Source organism: Haliotis rubra, unplaced genomic scaffold (genome assembly GCF_003918875.1).
Source record: "Haliotis rubra isolate DU_JTF1 unplaced genomic scaffold, ASM391887v1 Scf939, whole genome shotgun sequence".
Taxonomy (NCBI): Eukaryota; Metazoa; Mollusca; class Gastropoda; order Lepetellida; family Haliotidae; genus Haliotis; species Haliotis rubra.
The window spans coordinates 101,184-115,841 of NW_025767678.1; the positions used below are offsets into that span (position 1 = coordinate 101,184).

The 14,658-nt window shown below is 39.8% G+C and overlaps 1 protein-coding gene across 2 annotated transcripts; it reads left to right on the top strand.

Moving 5' to 3' along the window:
- On the top strand, positions 1-6,002 carry LOC124264702. 2 transcript variants are annotated; one of them, XM_046699467.1, is made up of 3 exons: positions 1-58; positions 3,213-3,504; positions 4,283-6,002. In XM_046699467.1, the coding sequence occupies exon 3, from the start codon at positions 4,656-4,658 to the stop codon at positions 5,985-5,987; it is 1,332 nt and encodes a 443-aa protein (XP_046555423.1). In that variant the 5' UTR covers positions 1-58; positions 3,213-3,504; positions 4,283-4,655; the 3' UTR covers positions 5,988-6,002. The 2 variants fall into 2 exon arrangements, with proteins under 2 accessions (XP_046555423.1, XP_046555424.1); XM_046699468.1 differs by lacking the exons at positions 1-58; positions 3,213-3,504 and adding an exon at positions 3,709-3,844.
- Positions 6,003-14,658: the final 8,656 nt, after the last annotated feature.

Here is a 14,658-nt window from a genome sequence, read left to right on the forward strand (position 1 = left end):
TATTCGTCACGCGGTACGGTCTCTATCTACATCACCTGTATGGAACGAGCACGTGAAGGTAAGTGGGCGTGTTGGGGATATTTGCCAGACTTCACTTACACTACAAATCTTCCAATGTTGGGTTATAGTCAATTCACTACTCTGTGATTGATGGACAAGGTGTGAAGTAATTCGGTGGTAATAGTCTACTATTTCTGCCATGGTGTTATGTTTCCTGTGTGTGGTAATTCAGCCATGGTGTTATGTTTCCTGTGTGTGGTAATCCAGCCATAGTGTTATGTTTCCTGTGTGTGGTAATTCAGCCATGGTGCTATGTTTCCTGTGTGTGGTAATTCAGACATGGTATTATGTTTCCTGTATGTGGTAATTCAGCCATGGTGTTATGTTTCCTGTGTGTGGTAATTCAGACATGGTGTTATGTTTCCTGTGTGTGGTAATTCAGCCATGGTGCTATGTTTCCTGTGTGTGGTAATTCTGCCATGGTGTTATGTTTCCTGTATGTGGTAATTCAGCCATGGTGTTATGTTTCCTGTGTGTGGTAATTCAGCCATGGTGTTATGTTTCCTGTGTGTGGTAATTCAGCCATGGTGTTATGTTTCCTGTGTGTGGTAATCCAGCCATAGTGTTATGTTTCCTGTGCGTGGTAATTCAGCCATGATGTTATGTTTCCTGTGTGTGGTAATTCAGCTATGGTGTTATGTTTCCTGTGTGTGGTAATTCAGCCATGGTGCTATGTTTCTGTGTGTGGTAATTCAGCCATGGTGTGTGTGGTAATTCAGCCATGGTGTTATGTTTCCTGTGTGTGGTAATTCAGCCATGGTGTTATGTTTCCTGTGTGTGGTAATTCAGCCATGGTGTTATGTTTCCTGTGTGTGGTAATTCAGACATGGTGTTATGTTTCCTGTGTGTGGTAATTCAGCCATGGTGCTATGTTTCCTGTGTGTGGTAATTCAGCCATGGTGTTATGTTTCCTGTCTGTGGTAATTCAGCCATGGTGTTATGTTTCCTGTGTGGTAAAAAATTCAGCCATCGTCTTATGTTTCCTGTGTGTGGTAATTCAGCCATGGTGTTATGTTTCCTGTGTGTGGTAATTCAGCCATGGTGTTCTGTTTCCTGTGTGTGGTAATTCAGCCATAGTGTTATGTTTCCTGTGTGTGACCTTCCCCCTGCTGTGTTGACGTGTCTACTTTCGTTATGTACAGGGAACCGACTACCCTCTTCTCACACACGTTGGTGTGTTGACTTACCGATGCACTGACGTCAGTTAATTACTTTGCCTATCATATCTACACATAATACAGTTTTGAGACAGTGTGGGTGTATAGTGTCAAGTGGCACTTCATTTGTTATGCAATCTTGGTCAGTACATTATACAGGCGACAATAAACGTAAATGTTCCCCTATAACGCGACTCTGGTGATACGAAAGGCCTTTATAAGAGACTAACTAAAGACAAAGTATATCATTAAAAGTAAACGTATCAAAGTCTACATTTTGGAAAAAAATTAGACTACTGCTTAGTCTCTGAATAGATATAATTTTGATTGTAACAAACAAACCTATTATATATTGAAAAGGGGCCCCAGGGAGACCAGAGATTCAGAACCTGGGGAAATCTAGACTTGCTTTAATTAGGGCTTTACCACTGCAGGGGAGGCTAGGCTGTAGGGAAAATAATGTGGTTCAGGGACTGTGAGACAGACTAGAAAAAATATATGTCAAATTAGTTTCAAAAGTCGTACATTGGGAGGAAATGACTGAGAGATAAATGAACGTAAGCAATGGCAGACGTAAATGTGCTTTATCGTGTTGTATACTTGACACGTGAACCCTGACCCCCTCGTGTCTTCTCGGAGGGTGTATTTACGTCGTGTTGTGTGTCGTTGCTGACCAGTAGCCGTTTATTATGGGGCTCAACCTCAGCCTTCACCGACTGGCTGGAACGAGGAAATGAAGTTGAGTAAACGTGCAGGCGGTATTTGCCAGACTTCACGTACACTACATTTCTAACAATGACCAGGTATAGCGACGTAATTATGCGGTGATCAAACGTGTGAAGAAATACGGTGATAATGGTCTTAGATTTCGAGTCCTTCCCTCTGTGCTCCGTGGTCTACTTTCACTATGTACGGATATATCGATATGTACAGCCTAATCTCAGGTGACTCGGTCTGTGGACATAACGGTACATTGACTCAAGATGGAAAGCTATTAGGGATGTCATTTCTACATTTAATAAAATATTTAGACAGTAAATATTCATAGCTGGAGTCGCGTTTGTTGGCGCAAGCAGTTGACACTAGCCTAGATACTTTCGTTGTGCAAATGAGTGCTGATATCGAAGTCAGCGCTGTATGTGCCAAGTGCACGAGTCATTGTTGCTTCTAGGTGTAGATGGCGGGCGTGTAGTCGTCGTCATTAACGTTTTGCGTCAAACGTAAGCTGGACGTCCACGTAGTTGGAGGAAGCAGTGTGATTGTTTGGACACCAAGTTTACACAATGGCAGAAACAAATGTGTTTCATCATCGTCACTTCATCACAGTACCGAGATCACGCAAGCTGAAAACAAAACTGTCAACCATCCAAGGACTCTCTGTGTACAACATTGCTTAACTTTGACAGATTAGTGACCTGGGGTATGTGCACAAGACGACACCCCAACAGGCTGTTCTTGTCTCCCAGGGTGGGCACACAAAATATTGATTGCAGAAGACCTTGATCTTAGAATTTTCAGTCTTTCTCCAGAACACATACACACACACTTGCACGCACGCACGCACGGCTGTGGTTGCGCTGGTATGTTGAAATGAACACTTACTATCGTTGATATATATAGAGAGAATACTAAATGGTGTCCCGTATAATACCTTATTCATTCGTTAAATATTCATGTATTACCCATCCAATATTAGCACAATAATATATCAGAATTCAACTTACAGAACGAGTGCATTACGCCGTCATAACCTCGGTCTCGCGTATGAATAGATTTCATTGATGATTGTCAACAATAGTCTGTTTAATTTGATTTTTTTAAAATGAACAAGGGGTTATGAAAAAGGGTTCAAATAACTTCAACCAACATATCATTTATTTTGTATAAATGCTATTACACGCAACCGTTACTTTGGCCATATTGCCTAGTGCAAATAGTCCCGGCAGCATGCAATGCGTTATAAAATTGTAGATTTAATGCATCTTCCATTTGCAGATGGCGACGTCTCAGAAACTGCAAGAACATTTTCTCACATGCACCATATGTACAGAAGTATTTGACAATCCATGCACCCTTGTCTGTTATCACACATTCTGTCGGAAATGTGTCGTCAACTACACCAAAACCAAACCGGAAGCTATCAATGCCAAGTCTCTGCTGTGTCCTTTCTGCAGCAAGATGACGAAAGTGACCTCCCCTGAGAGACCAATAGATGAGTGGGCGGATGACGTCAAACCGAGCTTTGTCATCCAGGGACTGCTAGACTCATTTGGTCCCGGGTGTAAAGGTAAGGATCAATGGTAAACTGGTACTGCAATGCACGCTGGTCTATTGGATGTGTCTTGCACCAGTCTCAAAAGAAAGGAAGGATAGACACGTGTAAAATCTGTTAAATATTCGTCTGTGGTCGTCGTATAAAGTTTGTAGCAGTGCCATGTTCGTCTCTTAACCTTTTCAAAGGCAACACACTCCCTTACTCAATGTGAAAATGACTGATCTAAATCTACATGTAATTGCAAATACATTCATTATTTACTGATACAAATTTCAATTTGTACCCCCACAATACTCATGAATGTAGTGGTCCTGCATAGCTGTTTTCCAAATATCTTGGTTGAAGTTAAAAGGTAGGGTATTTAGGGTTCAAGTGATACCTCATGTTTCATTATGTCAAACTAGTCATTCAAGTTCCCGAAACCTGAGGTCAGTCTTACAGATATATGTCTTTTATATATCGTGTTGTGAGGTAGCTTACACTAAAATTACTAGTAACAACAATTCATAAACCACAAACAATTGTGCAATTACGTATACAGATAAAGAGAGTGAGTTTAGTTTTATGCCGCCTTTGGCAATATTACAGCAATATCACGGCGGGGAAACTAGAAATAGGTGTCACACATTGTGCCCATCTGGGAAATAGAACCCGGATTTTCGGCGTGACGATGGAACGCTTTGACTACAAGGCTGGCCTACCGCCCTTCAATAGCTAGACATGAGAACAAACACTCGATGATTATACGATGCTGAATGCTTTTCATTCAACCTTTTTTTTTTTTGTCCAGATACAAAGAACTGCACGTGCTGTCATGGCGAAGGGGAGACAACTCCAGCGACTGTGTGGTGCTCGGTATGCGATGACGCCCTGTGTGATGTATGTGCTAGGGTGCACAGTCGCATCTCAGCCACTCGTTATCACGATACAACTGCCCTGACTAGTGAGGCCATTATCCCCAGGAAAGAAACATTAAGTGTAAAGAACACAAGGATGAAAACATCAAATTCCTTTGCAAAGATTGCAAGAAAGTCACCTGTCACACCTGTTGTGTTATCTATCACAGGAAATGTGAGTCAGTTGTCACACTGGAGTCGGAATTACCTGCATTAAAGTCCCAGCTGTTGAATAAGAAGGAAACTATTTCGAAGAAGCAACTCCAAATGGAAGCAAAAGTTGATGCTGTTAAAGTGAACGTGGTTTCTGAAAAAGATCGATATGCAAGAATGGAACATGAAATCAAGTCTTTTGGTAACAACGCGAGAGAAAAGATAACTATCATGGAAAATCAACTTCTAGATGAACTGAAAGAAGTTTCTGAAAAGCACATTGAACAACTGACAGCCGACCTAAAGTTGGGTGAAATGTCAGTACAGATGTACGGACAACAGACTGAGCTGATAGACCAGATTCTACAATCCGAGTGTGACATGGACGTGTATGAGATGTATCAGGGATGTGAGGCCGGTGATGTGGATGCTGTTGGAGACGTAGACGTGAAGAAGAGAGGGAGAATAGCCAGGGTCATGTTCAGACAGAATGAAGAGATTATGAGTAGAGCTCTGGACAATCTACAGCTGGGTGAGATAGTTGTCCAGTATGACGGTATGCTGAACCTTTGGGCAGCCCCTTTATCTCAAGACACCAGTAACGTGCTGGACCTGAAGGGTGCTCCTCTGTTACAGGACACCATTAACGTTAAGGTAGCTGGAGATAAGAATAATGTATACCCTTTTGACTTAACAGTATTGCCGGTGAATGGTACAGACACAGTGGTTCTAACAGACTACAACAACAACAGGGTTAAGTCCTTCTACACCAGGAACAAACAGCGACATCACAGCAAGCTCCAACTGGGAAGTAGACCGTGGGGTATAACAAGGCTGACACACTACCAGGTGGCTGTCACTCTGATGCATAGGAGGCAGATTGTAACAGTTGAAGTGAACCCTGACCTGGTGCTGCTGTCAACCATCACAACCCACAAACAGTACTGGGGTATAACGTCTTTGACACCATCAACACTAGCAGCAGGTTCTGATAGTGATAAATGTGTGGATATTCTTGACATGAGAGGAAACTTCCTGAAGTCTATTAAACCTATCGATAGTGGAAAGGAAATTATACATTCTCCTGAGTTTCTTTGTACAACAAGAACAGGAAACATCTTTGTGTCGGATAGCGGTTCGAAGCGTGTCCTGTGCCTGACAGCTGAAGGGGACGTCGTGTTCACCTACCCTACAACAGGACACACAACCCTGAGAAGTCCTTGTGGCATCACAAGTACCAGCACAGGTGACATCCTGGTTACTGATAGATCAGAACACTCTGTTGTTCATCTTACTGAGTCAGGACAGTTTGTCCGAAACATACTCACTGAAGATGATAGTGTCTTGTACCCTCACGGAGTTTGTGTAGATGGACGTGGCCGTGTGTATGTTTGTACTTGGTACCCAGATGAAATCAAAGTATTCCCTTTCAGTAACTCAGTATAAACCTTTGATTCTCTATCAAGTGCTCATTTTGTCTGTAAATATTAAAAATACCTACATTTACAACGACCTCCTGACTGGAGATTGAATGACATGGTGTTGACAAATCATCACATGTAATATACAGTGTTGTGGAATATAATTATTAGATAGTGTGGCTGAATATATCAAATATACAGTGTGACTGGGGAAATCTGATGTTTAGTGTCAGTGAGTCTCATCTGAATGTCCTTTGAATGTCTTGTAACGTATGCAAATCAGAATACGTGTCCTTGTTGTGTATTAGTATATGAAGAAGGACTAATTAAATGAAGACACACGTATGGATATCAGTGAATACCACATAAACTTTGAAATCAAATGTTTATGTGTACATTGGGTTACTTGGTCTTTCAGACCTATTCGTAAATAAGGGTAGAAGATTGTCATTAGAGAAATGTTTAAGGTTATGTCCTTTATGTCATTCAGCCATTGAAAATGAAATCAATATCATATTTTTTTGCCCATTTTATGTTGATCTAAGAACCAAATATATATCAGTGCAATATCAGTCAAAATATCCCGAAACTGCCTTTGTGTCAAGTTTATCCTCAAATAATGAAAACGTTATTCTCCAACTTGCCTGATATGTAACACATGATTTATCTTAAGAAATGAACTGTTAAGCATTGATTAGCTTTATTCCTTTCATCCTTTTATGTATGTTTTTGTATTCTCCTTGTATGTGGGCCGGAGGCCTTAAATGGTGGTCAGACTCGCTGACTTGGTTGATGCATGCCAACGTATCCGTATTGCGTAGATTTATGTTCATGCTTTTGATCACTGGATTGTCTGGGCCAGATTCGATTATTTACAGACCACCGCCAGCTGGAATATCAAATAGCGCAGCGGTAAACAACAAACCCAACATACAGGCGTTTAATGTGAAGATATTATTACTCAATCATTAACTATTTCTGTTTTTTAGATCAACGTGTTTCAGATAAACAACGATGAAGTATGCCCTGTTGCGTTCTAAATAGCCAACACAAGATACTGCAGTCGTTTCCTAACTGTGTAGGAATGACTCGCTTTTTAACACACTGTTTACACAGAATCCCACAACGACTCATTTTGTATTATAAAACGCAGCGTAAAACATCAGAGTGTGGCACATAACGCAGCCTGTCGTATTGTCGAAGTTTCTTTACCTTTTTGTTAATGTCATTGCGAGAAGACTACAATGGCATTTCTGAAGTCCATTGTATAGCGAACACAAATGTTTTGCAAACAGTAGAAATAATGATATCAAGAGACTCCCAACAAGCAAATATCAAGAGGATTTACGTGTCTGTTTAGTAACAATGTAGAAGTAAACATACGTAAACCAAAGATATTATGGAAGCTGTATCCTAGCATATATCATTGGAGTGAGTCTAAGGCATATTTTCCAGCACAACAAATGAACCTTCTTTCTTTCACACCTGTCAGTGAGAAATCATTGTGATATTACTGGTATCAAACAGATGTATGTGGTAGAATTATAGATCCGTGGTTGCTCCACAGTGATGATCTGAGACATTTTTCAATTCTAATTTGTATTATAGTTTGTTGCCTTGGTAATGAATTGATTAATCAATAATGCTTGTGTAAACAATTAAGTTGATATCGCAGGTTAAGTCAAGGCGCGTGTTATCTCCACTGTGGATCCTCTTGGAACACACAATGTGTACAACTTTAGTATTTTTACTGGTGAGATGCGTCAAATGTCATCCATCGTCTTTCAAAAATGCCTCACATGGTAACGTCAGTGTCTGTCCATGATGAGATGGATTTACCGAGTGGTGTGATTGATGAAATGATGAAGAATGACGTTCTTTGTTGATAAGCATGATGAAAAAAGATGTTAGATGTACTAGCAATGATGATGTGTTATATGCAATCAAAATTTAACACTCGGGTGCTTTAGACATTTTTAACGATCTAATTTTGACCAAAGTAAATTAACATTCCTGATTGGGATGTATCATGGAAATACATTTTTCTCAGTCATAGAAAATAGACAAAATATATCAAATAGCTTGATCATCTATGGGACATTTCAAAGCGATTCAAAGTAAGTATTATAGTTAATTATCAAAATCTGATCTACAAAAGTAATCCTGAACCCTCCAGAGGCTCCAAGTCAGCAATTTCAGAACACACCCAGCCCCATTCAGGAAGCCAACTGGCCAAACTGCAAGACAAGAAAACTCACCTAGACAGTCAACATCAAACGACACAACCCGACAGTCAGCAGAGATAATGGTTATTACATCCCTGCAGCTTACGATCAGCACTCAATACACCCAACTTTAGTTAACTACTGTTTGATACTTTAGAAAACATAATCAACTTCGTTGAAATAACAAAATCTGTATGATCTATGAGAAGCCCAGGTATTGGTGGATCCTTAATGCAGCAGTGACGTTTTCACGTATTTTTACATTTTAGTTTGTTTATTTAACAGTCAATAAAAAAGTTATACGAAAACATTTCCTTTTCATTGTGTTCTACAGTTTTGTGGGTAACAGTATCATTCATGGTATTCTCTTTACCTGTTGTCTGTGTAGGTCAGGTTGATGAATATGCATATCACGTGCATTTCATGTTAGTGGGAATCTTTGTGATAATATTGACGATTTTGATTGGCTGATTAGATCATCTGTTTCAATAAGACGATACCCCGTGGTGTCTTGTGGTTGTAATTGCGTTCTGAGTGCCGAATATGTGAGACCAAACCAGAGTTGTCACCAGGTTAAATGGTATATAAAGTTGACAGGTTATAAAGTATTAGTGATGAAGTTAAGCTACTGTTCTAGGCCAAAAACGTCTATTCAACAGTCATTAATATTAGCATTTTAAAAATGTAAACGTTATGCTTAGCTAAACTGGTATAGGCAGTAAAGTATTCACACCAAATGTTGTATTCTCATTTTATTCACATATGAATTCTTTGCAAGTCGTCTCGTGTGTTGAATGTACGCGCTGTGATAATGGCTGCTAAGAATGGGAATGCATGGCGTGTGTCAGTTATGGATGCGTGTAATATCTGTACATTTGACCATGTTGTGTTACTAAGGTTTATCATCACGTTGCCGTCGGGCAGGGAGGTAAAGTCGTTGCTTTGTCTTATAGACGGGTGAGCTAATTTTGAATAATTATGAAATGTTAAACATATACCTTTCATTCTCATATGGAGAACATACCTATTATATTGAATCCCTATAACAAACCCAGTATCATTATCTAAGTGAAATAATTCAAAGGGAAAACTGTTTGTTATTAATATATCTATTCTTTGTTCAGTGTGATCATGCGTTACATGTTTTTCAGTTTTTATCCCCCTTTTCTTTTCTCATAATATACATGCTAATTAATCTGTGATACTACTGTGATATCAAACATACTGTGATTTATATTTATAAGGAAATGTTTACAGGGTATTTTTCTTCTGCTAATCTGCTCAATCTGATTCACGCCCACATCGAGTCGTGTTTTCTCGGCGTGAGCTGTTACATTAAGGGAGAATTTTGCATTGTTTTCACCACCAACTTTTTGAATATCAGTGCGTGGTATACTTTCTGCTTTTAGTATAGATTTCTTTTGAATATGTAAGGTTTTGGTCTCTACTAGTTAATCAAATATAAGATAAAAGTGACACTTTGACACCATTCCTGATATTACTAGCTCTATTAAACATGCCCAAAACATGGAAAGATTTTAGATTTATAATTGTGTTATATGTAATCAACATTCAAGAACAAGTCTGGTGACACGGGGGGGTCAGATAGTTTTCATGATGGATAGCTATGACCAAAGTAAATCAAAATGTGCAAATACAAAGGTATTTCTGTCTTGGATATATCTCAAAGAAAAGGTGTTTTTCTCATGCATAGAAGTTACACAAAATATGTCAAATAACTCGATTTCCAATAGGAATTTATTCCCCGTACCATCTAGGGAAAGAAAGAACGATGAATATTAAAATTTGATGATATAAATCTGATCTAAGAAAGTAATTCTGAATCCTCCCTTCATGTTCATGTACAATGTATTTTGGTGAGAGAGTGAGTGAGTTTTGGTGTTACGGTTGTTTCAACAGTAATCTAGTTACAGTTATGACGTAGTTGTAGGAAATCCCGAGGTAATGCAGATCTCAGACTGTGAAACCAAGGAACACGTGTATGGCACTATCACATACAGAAACTTAACTGGGGAAAAGTGAGATTCGAACCCACAATCTCTAGCGTCTGGTGTGACAATGGGACACAACTCTGAAGAGTACATAGTCGACTGAAACCCCGTGCTTGTTGGTTCAAATTTGTGGTTCAAGAGAGACAGTGACATTACTGTCATAGTTGCCATTACACACACAAAAACACAAAAAAAAAAAAAAAAAAAAAAACATTTTTGTTGTCAACAAAGAATCAACTTGCCCAAAGACATTCTCCACTTGCACACTATGTTACTACTTTTGATTGGCCGTGGGTGGACCAATCATGTGAAGCACCGCTATTCGCAGAGTTGCATCCCTTGGGCATGCCAGGATTTTGCTGTGTCCAATTATGAGGTATCTCAGCACCATTCCCGTGCGTGTGGGTTTCACCCTGTCTTGGACCTGTATCAGTGCAGATATCAACTAAAACATTCTTTGATCACGAACCATGTTTGAAGTCGTTTCGCTCTGTCATATTGCAGATCGTCAACAAGAGTGAGTGAGTGAGTTAAGTTTAACGTCACATCGGTAATACTTCAGCCATTTCGTGACGAGAACAATATAATTTATATTAACAATAAAATCAATAAATTTAGAACATAAAAATCTGCCATCGAAGGACAGTAAAACTTTTAGAGTACCATAGCTCTAATATTTAAAACTAGTACGTTATCATAAAAAAATATAACTATAGACAAAACTACAATATATAAACGGGCTATAGATCACCAGCAACTGAATCGTCAACAAGATAAAGAGGCAGACACAGATATCAGGCACCACAAACAGATCACCTCTGTACACACCAGAAATTAGCTTCGCACATTGTACCCATGTTGAGCTCCGAATCCGACCTCTGGCGTGACGGCCAGAGAATGTTTTGAAATCAGTTTGTATGATCCTATAATCGAAAGACACGAAACGCGGAATGAAAGAGGTGCGAAGAAACTGTGTGTGCGTTATATGTTATTCCCGTGATATCTCCGACCCTTGTCACTAATCAGTAGATATGTGTCACGTGGTACAATCTCTATCTACATCACCTGTATGGAACGAGCACGTGAAGGTAAGTGGGCGTGTTGGGGATATTTGCCAGACTTCACTTACACTACAAATCTTCCAATGTTGGGTTATAGTCAATTCACTACTCTGTGATTGATGGACAAGGTGTGAAGTAATTCGGTGGTAATAGTCTACTATTTCTGCCATGGTGTTATGTTTCCTGTGTGTGGTAATTCAGCCATGGTGTTATGCTTCCTGTGTGTGGTAATTCAGCCATGGTGTTATGTTTCCTGTAATTGGTAATTCAGCTATGGTGTTATGTTTCCTGTGTGTGGTAATTCAGCCATAGTGCTATGCTTCATGTGTGTGGTAATTCACCCAAGGTGTTATGTTTCCTGTGTATGGTATTTCCATGTGTGGTAATTCAGCCAAGGTGTTATGTTTCCTGTGTATAGTAATTCAGTCATGGTGCTATGTTTCCCATGTGTCGTAATCCAGCCATGGTGTTATGTTTCCTATGTGTGGTAATTCAGCCATAGTGTTATGTTTCCTGTCTGTGGTAATTCTTCAGCCATTTCGTGACGAGAACAATATAATTTATATCAACAATAAAATCAATAAATTTAGAACATAAAAATCTGCCATCGAAGGATAGTAAAACCTCTAGAGTACCATAGCTCTAATATTTAAAACTAGCACGTTATCATAAAAAAATATAACTATAACTATAACTGTGGTTTTCTTTCCTCTGTATGGTAATTCAGCCATGATGCTATATTTCCTGTGTGTGGTAATCCAGCCATGGTGTTATGTTTCCTATGTGTGGTAATTCAGCCATGGTGCTTTGTTTCCTGTGTGTGGTAATTCAGACATCGTGTTATGTTTCCTGTTTGTGATAATTCAGCCATTGTGTTATGTTTCCTGTGTGGGAATTCAGCCATTGTGTTATGTTTCCTGTGTGTGGTAATTCAACCATGACTGACTGACTGAGTATGGTTTTATGCCGCTTTTAGCAATATTCCAGCAACATCACGGCGGGGGGCACCAGAATTGGGCTTCACACATTGTACCCATGTGGGGAATCGAACCCGGGTCTTTGGCGTGACGAGCGAACGCCTTAACCAATAGGCTACCCCACCGCCCCAATTCAGCCATGGTGTTATGTTTCCTGTGTGTGGTAATTCAGCCATGGTGTTATGTTCCCTGTGTGTGGTATTTCAGCCATGGTGCTATGTTTCCTGTGTGTGGTAATTCAGACATGGTGCTATGTTTCCTGTGTGTGACCTTACCACTGCTGTGTTGACGTGTCTACTATCGTCATGTACAAGGAACCGACTACCCTCATCTCACACAAGTTCGTGTGTGAACTTACCGATGCACTGACGTCAGTTAATTACTATGCCTATCATATCTACACACAACACAGTTTTGAGACAGTATGGTTGTATAGTGTCAAGTGGCACTGCATTTGTTGGGCAATCTCTTACAGCCTACTTTCGTTATCGACATGAGTTATGCAATCTTGGTCAGTACATTATACAGGCGACAATTAACGTAAATGCATCTGTATAACGCGACTCTGGTGATACGAAAGGCCTTTTTAAAAGACTTACTAAAGACAAAGTATATGATTAAAAGTAAACGTATCAAAGTCTACATTTTGGAAAAAATTAGACTAATGCTTAGTCTCTTATAGATATAATTTTTTGATTGTAACAAACAAACCTATTATAAATTGAAAGGGCGCCCCAGTTAGACCAGAGATTCAGAACCTGGGGAAATCTGGGCTTGCTTCAAGTAGGGCTTTAGCACTGCAGGGAAGGCTAGGCTGTAGGGAAAATAATGTGGTTCAGGGACTGTGAGACAGACTAGGAAAATATAAGTGAAATTAGTTTCAAAAGTCGTACATTGGGAGGAAATGACTGAGAGATAAATGAACGTAAGCAATGACAGAAGTATATGTGCTTTATCGTGTTGTATACTTGACACGTGAACCAAGACCCCCGCTCCGTGTCTTCTCGGAGGGTGTATTTACGTTGTGTTGTGTGTCGTTGCTGACCAGTAGCCGTTTATTATGGGGCTCAACCTCACCCTTCACCGACTGGCTGGAACGAGGAAATGAAGTTGAGTAAACGTGCAGGCGGTATTTGCCAGACTTCACGTACACTACCATTCTAACAATGACCAGGTATAGCGACGTAATTACGCGGTGATCTAACGACAAGGTGTGAAGAAATACGGTGATAATGGTCTTAGAATTCGAGTCCTTCCCTCTGTGCTCCGTGGTCTACTTTCACTATGTACGGATATATCGATCTCAGGTGACTCGGTCTGTGGACATAACGGTACATTGACTCAAGATGGAAAACTATTGGTCATCCACTACATTTCTACATTTAATAAAATATTTAGACAGTAAATATTCATAGCTGGAGTCGTGTTTGTTGGCGCAAGCAGTTGACACCAGCCTAGCTACTTTCGTTATGGAAATGAGTGATGATATCGAAGTCAGCGCTTTATGTGCCAAGTGCACGAGTCATTGTTGCTTCTTGGTGTAAATGACGGGTGTGTTGTCGTCTTCATTAGCGTTTTGCGTCAAACGTAAGCTGGACGTCCACGTAGTTGGCAGAAGCAGTGTGATTGTTTACACACCAAGTTTACACAATGGCAGAAACAAATGTGTTTCATCTTCGTCACTTCATCACAGTGCCGAGATCACGCAAGCTGAAAACAAACCTGTCAACCATCCAAGGACTCTCTGTGTACAACATTGCTTAACTTTGACTGATTAGTGACCTGGGGTATATGCACAAGACGACACCCCAACAGGTTGTTCTTGTCTCCCAGGGTGGGCATACAAAATATTGATTGCAGAAGACCTTGATCTTATAATTTTCAGTCTTTCTCCAGAACACATACACTAACACACTTGCACGCACGCACGCACGCACGCACGCACGCACGCACGCACGCACATATATCTGTGAAGCTTATCGGCTGTGGTTGCGCTGGTATGTCCAAAAATTTGAAATGAACACTTACTATCGTTTATATATAGAGAGAGCATACTAAATGGTGTCCCGTATAGTACCTTATTCATTCGTTAAATGTTCATTTATTACCCATCCAACATTAGCACAATAATACATCAGAATTCAATTTACAGCACGAGTGCATTACGTCATCATAACAGAGGTCACGCGTATGAATACATTTCATTTATGATTGTCAGCAATAGTCTGTTTAATTTGATTTTTTTTAAATGAACAAGGGGGTATGAAAAAGGGTCCAAATAACTTCAACCAACATATCATTTATTTTGTATAAATGCTATTACACGCAACCGTTACTTTGGCCATATTACCTAGTGCAAATAGTCCCGGCAGCATGCAATGCGTAATAACATTGTAAATTTAATGCATCTTCATTTTGCAG